This window comes from Lepidochelys kempii, chromosome 8, assembly GCF_965140285.1.
Source record: "Lepidochelys kempii isolate rLepKem1 chromosome 8, rLepKem1.hap1, whole genome shotgun sequence".
NCBI lineage: Eukaryota > Metazoa > Chordata > Testudines > Cheloniidae > Lepidochelys > Lepidochelys kempii.
In genome coordinates, this window is record NC_136387.1 from 83809709 (window position 1) to 83829072 (window position 19364).

At 43.5% G+C, this 19364-nt stretch overlaps 1 protein-coding gene across 1 annotated transcript in view; it reads right to left on the reverse strand.

Moving 5' to 3' along the window:
- Positions 1-19113, reverse strand: part of ST6GALNAC5 (ST6 N-acetylgalactosaminide alpha-2,6-sialyltransferase 5) — a 96780-nt gene extending 77667 nt beyond the window's left edge. The window contains exons 1-2 of the mRNA XM_073357301.2: positions 18880-19113; positions 17584-17814 (exon numbers count right to left, since the gene is read on the reverse strand). Of these exons, the coding sequence (XP_073213402.1) occupies positions 17584-17814; positions 18880-18894 (246 nt within the window). The 5' untranslated portion in view covers positions 18895-19113. The remainder of the gene's footprint in view (positions 1-17583; positions 17815-18879) is intronic.
- Positions 19114-19364: the final 251 nt, after the last annotated feature.

Below are 19364 nucleotides of genomic sequence, written 5' to 3' on the forward strand. Positions count from 1 at the left end.
TTCTGCTTCTCCACCCTGTTGTGATTATTGGGTGTAGCACCCTGGGTAACGAACCACTCAAGCTGTTGTTCAGCCTCTTGGCACTGGGTGCCGGCAACAACCTTATTCAACAAATGTATTCTTTTCTGTTCCCTCCACTTTTATTAATATATCCCTGAATGTGAGCACTCTTCTCCCTTCGGCGGATTTATAACACCACATTTAAAAGATGTTCATAACTCACATTAACATCTAACTGGCAGCAAACCTGTTGCTTCCATTTCAGCCCTCTTGGCTCCTTGATTACAAAGTTCTATTAACTGAAAGACAGCACCAGTTCACCAAGATAATCAAGAAGAAAGGTCAGTGGCTTATGAAAGAAAGTTCTGGTCTTTTAGTGAACCTCTGGGACTTCAGCTCAGCACTAACTTGAAGTATTAAAAGGCAGGGTTTCAGTGGTCCCTCAGCACTGGACTATAATCCAGGCACCACTCATAACATAGTACTGCTGTTAAATAAAGGCCACAACTGAGAACAAATGCTGCATCAACTCTCAACCATGCAAGCCTCACAGGTGAAGGCTGAGAAGACATTATGAGGGGCATGTGGGTTAGCCGGCAATGCAGAGCTTGTATCTTTCCTTAAATATGGAACTGTTGATAAAAGCAGGCATCATATTCCAACAATCTCAGCCCCTTATCTCAGGGACCATAAAAATGCTTCAAAATTAATAACATCATGAGTTCCTTCATTCCAATTACGCATCAGCACAGCAACCCCCATTTCTCTTACAGTATACTAGGTTTCCCCTTCTATTTTAACAATGAGACCCCCTGCAGGAAGCTGAGAGCTCTCAGCATGTTGCAGAAGGTGCTCAGTATCTCACTTGACTGGACCCTATATTACAGCGGTTCCCAATCGTTTCATCGAGCTACATGCATTTAGCAGAGAGAGGACCTGATCTCCTACTGATCCCAATGTAGGTCGGGAAATGATCAACACGCCCATGTAGAAGTGGAGGGTGCTCTGCACTTTACAGGCAGGGTTGAATGTCTCAAAGAATTGAGACCTCAGTATTGAGAATCCTTCCTAATGGCATTTAATCAAATCAGGCTGCAAACTCAGGTTGTGCTCCTGCTCCCACTGAATGAGGTGTGCCCCTGGCTGTGGCAGAACCAGGATTGGGTCATTTGGTAAGTGTGATTTTTTTTTTCAGGCGAAGGAGGGCTTGTGCATTTTCTGAGTATCTTTAGCTGTAAAAAAGCAATGTGAGAGAATATTATTCATCCAATGCTAGGCTTCTGTTCTCCTAAGATAAACAAAGAGAGGTTATAAGAGTCTTTGTCAATATAAGACTGTTAGACGATGCACAAGTGATGGATCATAATACAGGAGAAAAAAACACAGCTGTGGGAGGCAAGCTCTCATGACAGAGTCTCAGCATCACCTGATGGATTATTTGTCAGGGTTCACCATTTGTGAATCATGTATCTAGTTTAAGCCACAAACACTTGCAGCAGATCTAAAAGATGTGTTTTCCAGGGTGTAATCAGAATGGTCTGTTTTGCTGCAGAGGGGGAATGCACCCTTAATTCAAAAAACTGGGCAATGCAGCAAAGCCATTAACAGTATTACAAAGTTTACAGCTTTGCTATTTGCGATAACCAGAGTTCGCTATTTCTCATTTCTTCCCTGTAACTATCTCAATTTTATCTTCGCTTCATTTCCATTCCCTACAATGGAGAGAAGGGATGAGAAAAGGTATCTGTTCCTGGTCCTCAGAAAATAAAACTGAAATCAGTTCTTAAATTTTAGTTTCATTATTTTAAGACTGGAAGACCATCTTAGTTTCCTCAATGCTGATTACTGCATAAACCAAAAAAAGAACTGTTCACATTGAATTCTTGCTGTGTATCACATCTGGTAGTCTTTTGGAATGAAACACATATGAAATAACTAATTTAACAACTTCTTACAGATGTTTATTTGTTCACTGTGTTTCCAAGTATCAGTCAATGGAAGTTAAGGTGTCAAGGTTCCTCCCCCACTCTGAACTCTAGGGTACAGATGTGGGGACCTGCATGAAAAACCTCCTAAGCTTATCTTTACCAGCTTAGGTCAAAACTTCCCCAAGGTACAAAATATTCCACCCGTCGTCCTTGGATTGGCCGCTACCACCACCAAACTAATACTGGTTACTGGGGAAGAGCTGTTTGGACGCGTCTTTCCCCCCAAAATACTTCCCAAAACCTTGCACCCCACTTCCTGGACAAGGTTTAGTAAAAAGCATCACCAATTTGCCTAGGTGACTATAGACCCAGACCCTTGGATCTTAAGAACAATGAACAATCCTCCCAACACTTGCACCCCCCCACTTTCCTGGGAAATGTTGGATAAAAAGCCTCACCAATTTGCATAGGTGACCACAGACCCAAACCCTTGGATCTGAGAACAATGAAAAAGCATTCAGTTTTCTTACAAGAAGACTTTTAATAAAAATAGAAGTAAATAGAAATAAAGAAATCCCCCCTGTAAAATCAGGATGGTAGATATCTTACAGGGTAATTAGATTCAAAAACATAGAGAACCCCTCTAGGCAAAACCTTAAGTTACAAAAAAGATACACAGACAGAAATAGTTATTCTATTCAGCACAATTCTTTTCTCAGCCATTTAAAGAAACCATAATCTAACACATACTTAGCTAGATTACTTACTAAAAGTTCTAAGACTCCATTCCTGGTCTATCCCCAGCAGAAACCAGCATACAGACAGACATACAGACCCTTTGTTTCTCTCCCTCCTCCCAGCTTTTGAAAGTATCTTGTCTCCTCATTGGTCATTTTGGTCAGGTGCCAGCGAGGTTACCTTTAGCTTCTTAACCCTTTACAGGTGAGAGGAGCTTTCCCCTGGCCAGGAGGGATTTCAAAGGGGTTTACCCTTCCCTTTATATTTATGACATAGGGTTACACACAAATATTAACCCATTAGTGGGGCACTGAGTGCCCTATGAATTTGAAGGACTGCAGGAGCCTTACCACTTTCCAGTGCAACCCATTTTAGTACTGATTGAAAGTTGTTAGCACGTAATGGCTGATTCCTGAAGAGGCACACCTGAGTGAATTCAGATGATCCCGCTATAAGAGCAGTAGGATCCCGCAGAGTGGGAACGGGGACCTCAGGAAACTACAGAGAGTAAGAATGCTCTTGCAGGGAAGATCCTGCCACTAAGGGAGTTTAGGCATCTGCAGAGAGTAAAGGAATTATAATCCAGCTCCAGGAAGGAGGGCTGGGGACTCCCTACCCAAAGGGAAAGAGCCACTGAGCTGGGGCTAGGGGTGGGACATGGAATGCCAATGGGTGTCAGGATTAAATAAACTGGATCCCAGAGGGGGAGTGTTTCATTTGGACTGTGCTCTGGAGTTTTGAGGAGTCCAAGAAGAACAAATGCAGGGTACTGCAGAGCGCCCTCTGGCCATGAGGAGGAGCTTGGATGGTAATCACCCTGCTACATGGTCCTAATATAGTGAAGTGATCCAAAGCCCACTCAAATCAACAGGAGTCTTTCCATTGATATTACTGGGCTTTGGATCAGGACCTATTTCCTTTTAAGTTGTCTGTGCTTGCTTACTTTTAGCCTTTGAGTACCTGTGTTCTCAAGCTTCATTTATTAGAATGCAGTAAATTATGTGGCCCTTGAGTGCACACCAAATGCCAGTGTTCAAAGGATTAGCCTTCCCTAGGCCACTTTAGTCATTGGGAACTGCATGTGCTTAACACCTCCAAGAATCAAGCCACTTATTTAAGTGCCTGGATAGGAGTTTAGAGCGGGATATTCAAATGTGCTGAAGTGACTGAGGAGCACAAGCGCCATTCTCTCTCTGTGGGACTTGTGCTCCTAAATCACTTTAGCGCATCAGAAAATCCTTAGATGCCAAATGAGGCATCCAAGTTTGAAAAATTTGGCCTGAACCTTTCTGTGCTTCAGTTTCCTACTGTGCAATATGAAGGTAAGAATACCTCCCTCTGTTACCAAGATGCTGTGAGGCTCAATTTTTAATATTTGTAAAACACTTTAAGATCCTCAGAAGCACAGGGATATGTAAGTGCAAACTATTATTATTTAATGAGCTGTGGTGGAAGATGGATTGTTTTACAGACTGTGGTGGCTGCGTGCGCAACATTTCTAGAACATACATCCTTTGTTAGTCTCTAAGGTGTCACAAGGATTCCTCGTTGTTTATACATCCTTTGATTATACTTGAAGAAGAGCAAAAGAAAGAATTTAGGATTCTTCAGTGGCTTTCTCTGTTCCTGTTCCTCAAAAATCGTAGATTGATTGGCTTTGACATTTTAGAAAAATAATATTTTTAGACAGCTAAACTACTGCACCTAATAGCCTCTGCTTCACAGGTGCATTGCATTTTTTGTCAATCCTAAAAAGTAGACATCGTCAAACATTTAAATGGTATCATCACATTTGACAATTATCTCTTTCAATTCTGTGATTACATATATTTACACAAATTGCATAATTACACTAATTGTACATTAGCGGACCACAACTGATTAAAAGACATCTATGGAAGTTTCCATTAAGACAACATTAACATCATTAAACAGTCCAGTATGAGTGAGGACATTCACAGATGAGATCTAAACCTCTAATACTTATAAGCATAACACAGCAGCCCCTTAAATCTTATTGTATTTATGCCCTGTTGTGTCTTCAAATTGAACTTTAATCCCTTAACTGTGGATTTGACTTTGCCTCCCAACTGTACCATTTTTTTCATGCCGTTTTTGTTGTAAGACTATTTAATGGCTTGCCTTGTCTAAAGATGCTGTAACTACAGTACATGCTTTCTTGGTGACTTAACGTTATAATCTGAAAGGAAAATGGAAGAGTAATTACTGATGCAATAAAACGTGAACATACTGTAGACAACTCTATGGAATTTTAATTAGGAAAAGTAAGCTGTGTTATGATTTCCCTGTCTTCTTTTCAATAAGCTGTCCTGTCTCCAAGTGTAGATCTCATTTTCATGGATTTAAAATTTTGAACATTTTTGCCAACTTCAGCCTCATCTTTTAGAAGCATAAACATAAAGCAAGTTATTATGAGGCTAAATATGGGCTCCAAATGCAATATTCTTGTAGAGGAACGTATGTACTACACAACTTCTCTTTTATTCCTTGCTCTGTGCAAATAAGCTAAGGCATAAATATAGGAAAGGTTGATTCTTTAATTTCTTTGCACACAGATTCTGCTTAAACCAAGACCATATCTAACCAGGCTCTGACAGTAGAAGATTAAAACCCCTGCCATACCAACACGCTTGACAAAGGAGCTTAACTTTATCCTTACAGCTGTATAAGATGTTGTATGTGTATTACTATATAGAAACACAACTTTAATAAACACAGCAATGTAATTTTCAGTACTTTTATTGATGAAAAAATATGGGCTATGAAATTTAAAAAGCACAGATCTCTCTTTGTCTAAGAGAAACAAAGAAATTACAATATTCATGTCTTCAAAGCATTACTTTATATTCTGAAGTCCAAAGATGCAGTACTTTGCACAGACTGCTACACAAAAAGCGCTTCCAGTAACAGAAAAGAAAGACACATACAATCCTTGTCATCCACACTTGACAGGATATGGAAGCACAATTTAAGCTACAGTACATGACGAACATTTTTGCCACTTGATAATAAAGATACTACCCAGTTAGCAGTCACAAGGTTTTCATGCATTTTCTGTCTTCACTGGATTGAACAATTTTACAGAGTCTTTGTTGAGGGCCATATTTAATGTGGCCTTGTTTAACTCTGCTGCTTTCAAGTGGCATTAATCCTCTTTTCCTATCTAGGTAGACTCTCCAACATAACCAGATCAGAAAGTTCAGAAGTTAGGATATTGTCTTTTTAAAACAGTATTTTCCCTTTGTGCAATACAAAGGAGATATGGCATCATCACATACACTGAAAAAAACCCAGGAAGCGGGATAATTATAACAAATAAGTTCTGAGAAACTTTAATGAGAGCTGAGTATCCTTATCATCCATCACTTTATTCTAGACGTGTCTGGGAGTACCACTATAGGTATTAGAGCTTTGTCAGGGTTCTGTCATAAATCCCATTTCTAAGATGCTTTTAACTCAGCACTTTTACTGTACTCCACAACAGTATAAAACTTGGCAGACAGGTTTTCAGCTCAGGTGTGAATTTTCTTTCCAGATTTTGATGTAAAGAGATATGGCCCTTTTTTATTTCCTATTAAAAACAGATGGTGGAAGAAAAAATATTTTAGTGGGCTATAGTTTAATTTTTGTCTAACAAACAGCTTTGTCTGCATAGTGTCTTTCATACAAACTGCATCTCTAAATCTTTAGCAATGTTAAGAGGTCACATTAGCTCCGAACACATTTTGTAATTCTCCAGCAGAAAAAAAATAAAAGGCGAGGAGACATATCATGTTATCATTCCACGCTGAAGTCAACAGGAGTGTTGTGAGCATACTGATAGAAAGATTCAGGGCCTGCTCCTATTAAAGTCCCAGGATGTTGTGCCATTGTCTTCAATGAGAACAGAGGCAGGATCTAGACACTGAGAGCTGGATTCCCAGCTGTGATGAGTTTAGACTCAGCTGAGTTGGGAGTGAAAGGTGCTTCTGAGGCAAACCTTCCACTCTCTTGGGGCCAAGATAGTCCCAGCATAATTTAGAACCTGGCTGTTACAAACTGCACCAACTGCAGCAGTCCCACTGGGCCATGCACTGGCTGGGAATCAGGAACAGCAGTCACTCCAGGCCCCAACCCTCTTCATCAATGCCATGCCTGCCCCCAGTGCTACAAGGTGCAGGAACCTGAGCTGCTTTGTGCTGTTGCAGAAGTGCAAAGCAGACACAGGTGAGGCCAAGAATCTGGCTCTAATTATTTTTACAAACTGTGGCTATTTGGGTGTTCGTACAGATTGAAAGAAAAGAGGTATTTAAATCTAATAAGGGGTTAATTATGCATGTGCATATGTATGTTTCTGAATAGTTTTTAATGTATTTCTTAGCAGGCCTCGATTAGATGGACTGAAAGGCTACTACCAAAAATTCTATTGTTTTTGGGGGGACTTTGTGAACTAAGACTTACATGTTGTTGTCAACCTTTCAGAAGGATTTTACGTAGTAGGAACACCGTAAGGTATATCGCAAACTTCAGCAAAGGAACTGACCTGTCAATACATAGAGTAATAACCTAGCTATACTGACAACACTTGGCCAGAATGTCAAACTTGGGTGTTTAAAGGAAGACACCTAACAGGCGGTTTTAGACACAAATATGCAGATGTAGGTGTCTAAACCAGGATGTCAGTGTCTCTAACAGTGATTTAAATGCCTAAATTCTGATCTAGGTGCCTGTCTTTCGGCATTCAGGTTTGAAAATGCGGCCATCAATGCCACTTGTCAGTCTCAATCTATGTTGTTAGGTGTTACAGAAATGCACAAAGTTAGACAGATGGTATTTTAAGTAAGTCTATCAAACATCTGACACACTGTTCTCATTACCAAGATTTGTTTAATAAGACTACTCCGAGACAAGTAACATTTGCAATATGTAAAATCCTGACTAACTCAATAACGTATTGCTGCTCGGTAAGCATGCTGCATGGAGCTAGAGCACTGCGTCGTGTCTTACATCCATGGCACTCCCAGTGGCATGGAGGAGGAAGAGACTTACTGACACTCTTTCAGGCTGACACTGGGTCAGACTGCAAGACCCTTACTCATATCTGGCAGCACCCTACTCCACAGTCAGTCCCATTGGCTGCAATGGGACTTTGCAGTCAATGTCTACTATTCAATGTAACCACGGTTACAACAAACTGGCCCACTATTTGTAATAGTTGCAAAGTAAACATTACAGTGCTGAAAGGCAAAACTGGACAGTCCCATTCAAAGGCAGAGCAAGTGAGGCAATATCAGAAGGAACGTGCACATGGATGGGGAATTAGCAGGGCAGGGAGTTATTACATGTTTTTAATTTTTAAAATGAATTTTGGATCCTTATCAATAAAAAAATGAAGAACAAAATGATCTGAACACTGGAAGAGGGATTTTTCCTAGGAAGGATCCCAACAAACAGCTGAGCACAAGCAGATGAGTTGAGAAAGAAGTGGCAGTTTTAATTCAGCATTTCCCTGCCAGTCACAGTCACACCGACTCTATTTTGAGTTTTTATTTTCCTATTTTAGAGCCAACCAATATGCCGACGTAGCTGGAACCAACCCTTTTACAGCAGCATTAGGAATACAATGGACAGCAATATTTAAAAGTACAGGTGTAACTGTTATAATCTCTGAGGGTGAGTTCAGCCAAATGTGGATGGCTCACACAAGGACGCCCCTTAAACTCTGCCGTGGAGCTCAGATGAGAAGTCACAGGTTCTACAGCTGCACCTGGTGCCTGTGATCCTCTGTGTTCTCTGGAATGGGTATGCACAATGGCCCTGAATAGGCTGTCAAGTATGGGGCTGCTGCAGGATGGGAACAGGTCATGAGATCTGTGCTTACGGATAATAAGCGGCCCAAAGCCCTCACCTAAGGAGCATGGAGGGGCTATGGTGACTATCACAGTCTATGACCACAGCCCATTTTCCTGGCAGTGGGCTGGAGAAGTGCATTCTGTGCCTCTATGTTCCTCTTATGTTTTTGAGCAGGGTTAGAGGGCACATTTCATCACTATGGAATAGGTGTCTGTCCATCGAGAATGTAACGCAAGGAAAAGAAAACACAAGTTCAGAAGAGAAATGAGCCTGAGTGTGACCCATGTCACTATAGAGGAGGCATATCCCTGAGCCTTCGAACCAGAAGGAAAGGTGGGGAGAAACACGTTCTTGGTGATGAACGCAGTCCCAGAAGAACCTGCTCCTTTTATTCCTGATTATTTCTCAGTGAACAGTTTCCCAAGAAGAGCAGTTTCCCTTAAGCTTCCTGTACGTAGTGCCTGTACATGTTTGCACAGATCTTCCCTGCTTAATTTTTCTTTTCCTTAGAGAAAACTACTGGGACGGATGCTCTACTGACTATTGTTATAACTGTTCTCTCTACTTCTGACCTCCCACAGCTGAGGACAAAATATACTCTACGTTAACTTTGACTAACAATATGAACTTTATAGAATATTTTGTTCTTGAGTACTTAAGCCACGGCAATATATAAGGATGCTAATAATGTACTAAACTACAAACATGATATTATTTGGTATGACACTGTGAGGTGCTGGCAAAGCAAAATATTAAGTAGTGGAATTAAAAAGCGAAGCTAATTCAGAGTTCAGAGACTACTAATTGAGAGTCGTTATCCTTTGTCTATTCCACACTATTTTTTAATCAAAGTATCTCTTCTGTGATGCTATTTTTGACTATAACTGCAATGCTATCTTAAAGGGGCACATGTAAGTATAAATCATTTTTTTTAATAAATTTCTAACGTGTTACTAACCACACTCTAGATTATTAAAACTGAAATTAACCTATGCTGCTTGTTTACCATTTATGCTGTGGATTTACTCTTTACAGTCCCCTTTGCTTAAACAGTGATGCTACAAGTCCTTGTTCTTATGCACTAACACAATACTGTTGTGTTTGGGTTCAAAACACACCAGGGGAATGTTTAAGTTTACTAATTATATATAATTGATTTGCATCTCACTTATAAAATAATTTATTTTTGTCCTACATTATAACTGACAATGTTTCTTTGAGAATCCAATATTTATGATTGTACTTAATATACACATACTTAAAACATACAATGCACTTCTCTTATGCATTTAGGGGCAAACCCTCTCCTCCAGAATACACTCCAAACAGTAGCAGGTTCCCCATCCCAGCCCCATCTTCACCCGTCCCATCACCTGTGCTAACATGCAGGTTTTCCCAACAGAACAGAACTCCACAATGCACATATCCTCTGTATGGCCCCTAGCCCACCATTAGCACCAAGGAACTCCACCAGTTCTGCTGCAAGGAGGCTCTGATTGCCCCACAGGGTTTTATGGTGATCAGGGGAGAATCTGGCTCTTATCTACAATTAAATTACACAGGCATTTGGAAATTTTCAAAAGTGAGAATTTGAGAACCATTAGTAGGAGTCTCTGAACTTAAAGTATTTGCTTTTCAAGCTGACAGGAAGCTTCACTAATTATCCTGGTCTTAAAGCACTTAATGTTAACTGTTAGAACAAAAAGAAAAGGAGTACTTGTGGCACCTTAGAGACTAACAAATTTATTTGAGCAGAAGCTTTCGTGAGCTACAGCTCACTTCATCGGATGTATTCAGTGGATGAATGCATCCGATGAAATGAGCTGTAGCCCACGAAAGCTTATGCTCAAATAAATTTGTTAGTCTCTAAGATGCCACAAGTACTCCTTTTCTTTTTGCGAATACAGACTAACACAGCTGCTACTCTGAAACCTGTTAGAACAAAATAGCACTGACAAATGGAGACACATTACTTAGGGATGAGGTGAGACAGTATGACGTTTAATCTCACCTTGAAAGTGACCTTTGGGCTGTCACATCAGTTTATATCAGCACCAAAGCTCTGCTGATTTGATCATAATTGCATTAATTAGAAGTTAAATTAATACACTGAATTCCTTACTATCAATGCCATCTCTGCATCAATAGCACTGTACACCGTGCTGTACTGAGCAATGCAGGTTGGATTAATGTAGAAGGTCGGTAACAAAAGGAAAGCTCTGCCTGTAATCAGAAGTTCTGCAGATTTATAGACATCCCTGTAAATTCTGACTTCCAATTTCCACCTAAGTTCCAGTACAGGTTAAAGGGGAAAACTTAAGGGAAAGTCATCAGGAAGAGGTGAGCAAACACTACAGTTTCCTTCATGGCTAGTCTCCTTTGGCTCAGCCTTGCTCCCACTGTAGTCATTAGAAGCAGAATTGGGTCTCTTAAGAGGACAGTTTGCCTGAAATGCCCATAAGTAAAACTCAACATGTGAGAACTGTACAACATGGCAAATTTAAAAGGATATCCAATATAATAGTACAGTACAGTGCATACTACAGATACATATAAGAACAATGAAACTAACGATGAAAAACAAAGCATTTTGTGAACCTTCTAGGGTATGTGTGTGTGTGATGCTGCTATTATTTATTAATATATGATTATATTAATATTCACAGTGGAGAGATATTTACTGTAGCTTCATTGTTCTCAAGTCAGAGTGAGGGTCATAACTAGGATCAATGGAGAAACCACAGACAAAAAATGGATCCTGCATTTTTAGAGTCCTTCTATGAGTTCTGCTATTTTCCACAAAGTCTGTAAAGAAAAAGAACTTTCTACCTTAGTCTGTTGTAAAGAAGGGATCAGAGCACTATGGTACATTTCATGGATGTCACATAATACACATGAAATGTGACATTTTGAAAGTGTGAGAAAAGGCCTAGATACTTTTACAGCGTTTCAAACCAAAAAGGACTGCAATATGCAAATTAACCACTGTCAGCTGAATTAGCCTGAGTTAACTCTGTCTCAGTCTGACCACCTCTCCCATTGTTGTTCATAACTGTACCGAAATCAATCTGTAGGACTAAAAAAAAAAATCTCCCAAATAGTTTTGTGTTGTTTGGGTTTCTATGAAAGAACATTTTAAAAACACTGAACACATGGATAAGTTCAGTGCAAAGAGATGAGTTTAATAAAAACTAGTTTTAGTTGTTAAAATTCTTCAAATATATAAAATCGATCAAGCAAAAGAAGTGAATGAAGCTTTACACACATTTCTGAGTTCTGATGATATCCAAACTACTTGGGGACAGATCCTCAGATGTTGTAAATTGTCATAGCTTCATTGACTTCACTGAAGCTATGACAATTTACTCCAGTTTAGGATCTGCCTTTGATATTTACGATCACAGTAACCAGGGATGTTATCAGAATCACATTATTTGTGTGTGTGTTAGTACAAGCTTTTACACCAGGGGTGGGCAAACTACAGCCTGCGGGCTAGATCCGGCCCATCAGGGCCTTTGGATCCGACCTGCGGGATTGCCACCCCTGTGGCGCCGCGGGGCTAAGGCAGGCTCCCTGCCTGCTTGTACCCGCACCGCTCCCGAAGTGGCCGGCACCATGTCCCTGAGGCCCCTGGAGGAGCAGGGGGCAGAGGGCTCCCCGCACTGCCCTCGCCTGCAGGCGCTGCTTCCTGCAGCTCCCATTGGCAGGGAACGGGGAACCATGGCCAATGGCAGCTTTGGGCGAGGTACCCACAGGCAAGGGAAGCACGTGGATCCCTCTGCCCCTCCCTCCCCCTGGGGCTGCAGGGACATGGTGCTGGCCGCCTCCAGGAGCGGTGTGGGGCCAGGACAGGAAGGGAGTGTGCCTTAGCCCTGCTGCATGCTGCTGCCACCCCGGAGCCACTCAAGGTAAGCGGAGCTGGGCCGGAGCCTGCACCCCTCACCCCGCCTGCACCCCAACCCCCTGCCCTGAGCCCCCTGCCGCACCCCTCTGCACACCAACCCCCTGTCCTGAGCCCCCTATCCTGAGCCCCCTGCTGCACTCTCCTGCACCCCAACCCCCTGTTTTGAGCCCCCTGCCACACCCCACACTCCTCCTGCACTCCAGCCCCCTGCCCTGAGCCCCCAACCCCCTGCCCTGAGCCACCTCCCACACTCCTCACCCCTCCCTGAACCCCAACCCTCTGCCCTGAGCCCCCTCATACACCTCGCACCCCTCCTGTGCCCCAACCCCTTGCCCTGAGCCCCTTCCTGCACACCGCACCCCCTCCTGCACCCCAACCCCCTGCCCCAGCCCTACATTCATGGCCCTGCATGCAATTTCCCCACCCAATGTGGCCCACCCTTGTTTTTACAAGTTGCATGGTGTGAGTTTATGTATAACAACTTCATACCTTACATGCATAATGAAATAAGAGACCAGAGACCACGTTCCTTCAGCTACACTAGATACTCAGACTTATCAGGTAGCTACATTTCTTTAAATGTGTTTCTGTTTTGATAAAAATGTTTTGCTAACGTATTTTATCAATTAACTAAATTCCTGGCCTGTGTAATTATACTGCATATCCACAGTCAGTATCTCCATCAGCCAAATTCCACCTTAGATAACTCTTATTTTATGAAGACTTACACTTCACACAGCTACCTGTGCTGCATTCCCCTCTCTGTCTTTTATTTTCTGTTGCCAAATTCTGTTGTCCACACATTCAAGCAAAACTACCAATAAAGTCAATGGAAAGTTTGCGCAATTAAGGACAGCACAAATCTGACCCTGTATTTTTAAGTCAAAACCGTAAATGCATAACATGCTAAGCTCACTGATCCGTAATCAGCAACAGTAATGTGTACAGTACTTTGAGAGATTACAGATGGTAACAGTGCCAAGCCAGAACTGCTGGCTGTGTGCAGAGGTGCCTGCAATCTGGAATACAGCGAACGGTACCATTTTCTATCTCTGTCGCATGCTCTGTAATGCAAATTGAATGTTATCACCTATTGCACACAGAAGCTGCTAAAAACTTTAAACAAGGATAATCAAAATGCAATGAACCAGTATTATGATTTGTTAAAATGAGAAAAATAGAGATCACTGCTGGTGGCACAAAAGCAACAAAATATAAACACAAGATAGTCAGCATCCAATTAATTATAACACTTTCAAACAGCTCCAAATGTAAGCCTGGTAAAACACATTTTTCTACTATGTGTATATATTTTTTCACCCAATTAAATCTTTTCCAAGTCTTGTTACAATCAAACACTGTATCCGATTGTACTCTTTCTTCTCCCTCAAAGTTTGATGGAAACATTAAATACTTTTTCCATTTTTTAATCTCTTAACTGTATTAGTGTTTAATAACTATATATGCTATATGTACAGACTAATTCCACTATCTCAAAACACAGAGGCAGTGCCATAAAAAGAAGCCCAAACCCCTCTGTCATACATAACTACATACTGCTGAGCTTTATGTCACGACACACTCTCCCCTGACAAGGTTATTCCAGAATAAAGTCTCCCCCTGGTAGATCTGTTACATCATAATGCCTCCATCAAGATGTTTATTGCATAATAAAGTCTCCACTCCACAGTAGAACTTTTATGGATAGAGGACTTCATTCATGTTGCTAGCCATATGCCACAAAAGTCTCCATTACAGCTCAACTTCAATGTTTGACCCCCCCCCCAGCTCACCAGGACCAATCTCCTTGATCTCCTTAGGAGCAATTGACTACTCTATTCCAAAATGCTCTATGATTTTGTGATATAACAAAATGGAATAGACTGAACCCTCAGACTCATTTTCCTTATCCCCATAATTTTCCAGATAAGAATGGTTAATGTGATGACACTATGAGCCATTCACCCCAAACATGTCAATGCTGTTGCCTGTTTAGGTGGACGGAGTAAAGAAGAAAGCAGAATATTTTTTTCCATGTAGGAATAAAGTCCCAGCACTAACGTCTGAGAGATTATGGAGCTATAAGACTATTTGCAGAATGACTGTTCTTCAAACACTTGATTAACTGTACTACTCTCTGATCTGTTTAATTATATATATAAATATCATTGTGATCCATGTAAATTAGTGGGTTGGTCATCAAGTTCTCTGAGCGCTTCAGCAAAGGCCTAAAAACTCATATTTTGTTTGCAAGATTGGTTTTGTTATGGTACTTTTTTTGGGGGGGAAATGCAAAATCTGGTGGTCTGAAATATTTTCCAGTTACATCTGTGGCAGAACTCTCACATGTTATTGGTAGTAACCACTGTTGAGTCAATACTGGGTAAAAAGCTTTTTAACTATCCAGAGTCTTGTTCTCATGTTCACTTCAGAACAATCAGATGGTTAAATACTTATTTCTTGCAAGATTTAGAATACTGCTAGCCTTTCTGTTTTCATAAATTCTGTCCTACTCACATGCGGTAATTGCTCATAAAATATTAGCATGCCATTTATTGCTAACATTGTGATCCTCATTTTGATAAACTATCAAAAAGTTACATCCCCCTGTCTGATGACTAGGCAGAGCCTGATCCTGCTTCTGTGGAAGTCAATATAAAAATTCGTATCAACTACAGACGTCATGAAAGGTGCTGCTTTGATAGTCTGTGAGACCAGTGTCCTCTCTTTAGTCATTGAACAAGTACAGCACAGACAAAAGCAGGGAAAGCTTCTCCAGACTGGCCTGACAATGTGCCGCAGTCTTGCTGTGAGGTAAGAGCTTCTAGGAGTAGCAAGGTGGTTGCTATTTCCCTCAGTCTTTGACCTCTCAGCAGCAGCTATCAACAAACAGTGATTCTGTGCCACTCCTGATAGTTTTTATAATGTAAACACTTGGCTACTAAGAACTAAAGGGAGATGTCCCACTTATTTCAGTCATCAGGTGGCAATGATTTTCAACCACTGTTGGCCTGAGATGCTAAGGGTGAAATGCTAAGAACCAGATTCAGAGCCATCCAGCCTGTTCCACAATTTTTAAGAGCTCAGTTCAAAAAAAATATTATACAGCTTCTAAAGTGCAAAACGCTGCTGAAGCTAAGAACATTGGCTGTGATGCAGAATCAAGGTAAAATGCATGAAAACAAAGATTAATAAGAAAAAAGTTTCAAACCTCAGTAGGTGCTGAGAGGCTCATGCAAAGCATTCTTCAACAGTGAATACGAAATTAGATATGTTAGCCATATTCTTAGAAGCTGTGTGGCCACCATGTCTGAGTGGACCTGGAACTACTATTCTGACTGTATATGAAGTAAAAGAAGAATGTGGTAGGTAATCTGAGCATAGTACGTGATAACTGAAATTTAGGGTATGTTTATGCTGCAATTGGAGGTGTGACTGAAGCTCAGATAGGCATACCTGAATAACTTTAACCTAGCTAGCACAGTTAACAAGACCAATGCAGATAAGGTGGCAGGGGTTTCAAATCAGGCAAGCGAGGGTTCCAGGCAGGCTTCTACATCCCACACTGATGCTTCTACCACCACATCTTTACTGCTATTTGTAGCTGTGTTAGCTAGCTTGTGCTAGTGCAGGTATGCCTACCTAAGCTGCAACCACACCTTCGACTGCAGTGTAGACATTCCTGATGCGATACTTTGCTCTACAAGGCCCAATGCCTTGATTTTCAAACAAATATTCTCCTCAAGCATAAGGTGATTTACTTTGGTAGTAAACTAGTACTGGCCCACTAATGCCAGTAGCTGTACATACTGTAGCCTGTGACATTTTAGTATTGTGAATAATTGTTAAATTTTATCCCTGAAGGGAAATGCCACTACAACCACAAAATACAACCTTTATACGTGCCAATATCTTTCTTTTGTATATTTCTTCTCCTGAGTCTAGATACCACATTAGAGAGCCCTACTCCACTAGACTCCATCCACCCTCCCTGCCTTCTGTGAGGGGTTCCAGGATCTACCCACGTCAAACGACGGGCACTAAGGTCTGTCCTATGTGAGGTGCAGCCAAGATTGCACACCACTGGTGATGGACACCAGAGTCCGTTCACCCTTAGGTAAAGGATACGGAAGTCTGACATCCCAGACTCAAGTGTTCCCAGTCAGCCCACTCTGGGGTTTTGAGCACCACAGGCAGCGTAACTTGAGGGAAGGGATACCACAGTTTACCCAGAATGGGTGAAGGGCACCAGAGTTTGTTCACCTGAGATCAAAGGGCGGCAATGTACATAATCACAGAGATGCACCACAGCCAGCATGCCTCCAAGAGGAAGACCGTGGTCGACAACTTCACTCTTCTGGCACAATGGACCTTTCTACAATAAAGATGAAGCTCACCTATGCTTTCTTGGGGGCCAGTCCAAGTCTGTGGCATGAACTCTTACAAGAACTAAGGATCATCGCAAGCTGCACCACCTTCCACTCTAAGTCAAGGCCCGGTTCTTTGACCTTGCTATCTCTAACATAAACCTAGAGCAATGGGTATGTATATTATTTTTTAAAAATCCAAAATAAAACACTGCTTGTGGAGAAACAAACACAGAACAGAGGTGCAGCCACTCTGCTTTCTGCATTACTGGAAGGTGCTCAGATACTACAGGAATGAGTGCAGTATACAGACGTGAGCAGAGAAGAGTAGAATAGGGTCCGAGGCATCAGTCCGGAAGCAATGAAACCACTGGTGTACCACCACAAATAAATGGCTAAGGGGGCCAGTCATACCACCCCCCTCCCTCATACACATAGAACGAGCGGAAAACAATGACGTCCCTGCCACCATGAGTCACAGTCCCGCTTCCCATTAAGCAAAGGGCAGTAGAGTCACACCAGGGCAAGGGATGCAGGAGTCACGGCTACCCCATGGACAAGGAGTACCACCACCCCAGTCCCACCCCTCTCCCAGGGGAATGGTGCCAAATGACATGTCTGAGCCAATCATTCAGGACCTGCTGGGAGAGCAAAGCTTCTGCTGGGAGAGCAGGCCCTGAGCTGGGAGGAACCATGTGGGAGGCACCCATAGATCCCCCAAAGGGCCTTGCACCTGCCTGGGGTGCTCCATCCCCCCTGCCCTCGTGTCCAGGCCGGGGTGCCATCGCCTCACCTTGTGGTCCAGGACGCCGCTGTAGCCCTCCAGGAGCCCAGCCCCCACAGGGAGCCTGGGGCGCTGCTGGCTGGCGCCCAGCTGCTTGCTCTCCGGCTTCCCACTGGCCGCCGCCGCCACCTGCTGCTGCTGGCTCGGCTCTTTCTGGCCCCCGCCGCCGATGCTGCTGTACATGAGCAACAAGCTGGTGCACATGGTGGTGAGCGCTAAACACACCGCCAGCCCGTGGCGCTGCAAAGGGGACAAAGAGACACTGAGCCGCCGCTGCGAACTGCAAAGCGCAGGGCCTGGGGCACAGACCCACGGACGGAGGGAGCCTAACGGGGGAGGGCGCAGTTCAAACCCCGACCCGCGTGGGAAAAGACTGGACACCCTGGAAGGAGGCGAGGGGCGGGGGGATGGTTCAAATCCTGAGCGGGGGAGACGGGCTGGAGTCTGGGTCTCCTGCTCTGCACACCCCCCCCCCACCCCAGCCCTATGCCGCGCTACCTATTTGCCCCCCTCTCTCGGGGGGGGGGATCACATTGCAGGGGGCTACACCTAGCCCGGGGCAGCGGCGAAGGCGGGGCTCCCAGTTTGTTTCACTTGCGGGGCAGTGTCTATCCAGGCGGGCGGGAGGGTGCAGCTGCTCGGGTGAGGGGGTCTATTTTGGCAGCAATCGCCGCGCCTTTCCCTGTGCAGCTCCTGCAAGTTTGACACCAATGAAGACCAGGCAAAAGTGCGGCTAGAGAACTCCAATAATCCCCCCTCCCCCGCCGCCGCCCCTCTCCTCTCCCCCTCTCGCTGCCTCCCTCCCTCCCTTCTCCACCCCTTCATCTCTCATCCCCTTCTTCTTCCTTTCCTTCCGCCTCTGCCCCCCAGCCCCGTCTTTCCCTGTCCCCCTCTCCTTCCTTCCCCTTCCCAGGCTTCCCCTTCCCCCTCCGCTCTCTTTCCCGTGCCTTCATCCCCCTTTAGCCGTTCCACCCCTGCGTTTTCATGACTGTTAGGAATTGTTGCTCTAGCCAAGTTACATCCAGACTCATCCTTTAAGCCGATCCGTTTCCCACCCGCTCTGAACAATAACGCTGCACAAGAATAAAAGAAAAGCAGGTGGAAAGTTCTCCTCCTCCTCCTCCTCGGGTTTGTTCCCCTTCGTCAAATATAACAAAAGAGAAGATAGCAGCCCTGGAAAGGCTGGAGCATATGTCTGATGCCCTGGCCAGCCCCGATCCACTACCCTCGTCTTCTTCCCCACCAGGGCTGCTTTCGTTTGGTCCCCGGGTGACCTAGGGTAATTAGGTCCAACAACTGACTTACCATCAGGGTCTTCATTTTGTGCACCTCTTTGTACCGAATCCTCAGGCTTGCGCATCTGGGGCCACTTTTCCCTCTAGGGTTGCTACTGTGAGGAAGCCAGTGACATGTTTTTTGCCGGGGATCAGGCTGGAGAGACAGACGCCCGAGCCCGAGCTGGGGCTGTTGGGGAAAGCACTGCTGTGGCAGAGATTAGAGACAGAATTAAAACTGGACTGGACCCTCTTAGTCTCTCAGTGATCTACACAACTGCCGCCTGCCACTGTCTGCTGGGTCCTAAACTACTCCGGGTCCTTCCTCGTCTCCAGCACTGAGGCAGTTTCAGGATAAGTAGAAGTTAAAGGTTTCAGAGTAACAGCCGTGTTAGTCTATATTCGCAAAAAGAAAAGGAGTACTTGTGGCACCTTAGAGACTAACCAATTTATTAGAGCATAAGCTTTCCTGAGCTACAGCTCACTTCATCGGATGCATACTGTGGAAAGTATAGA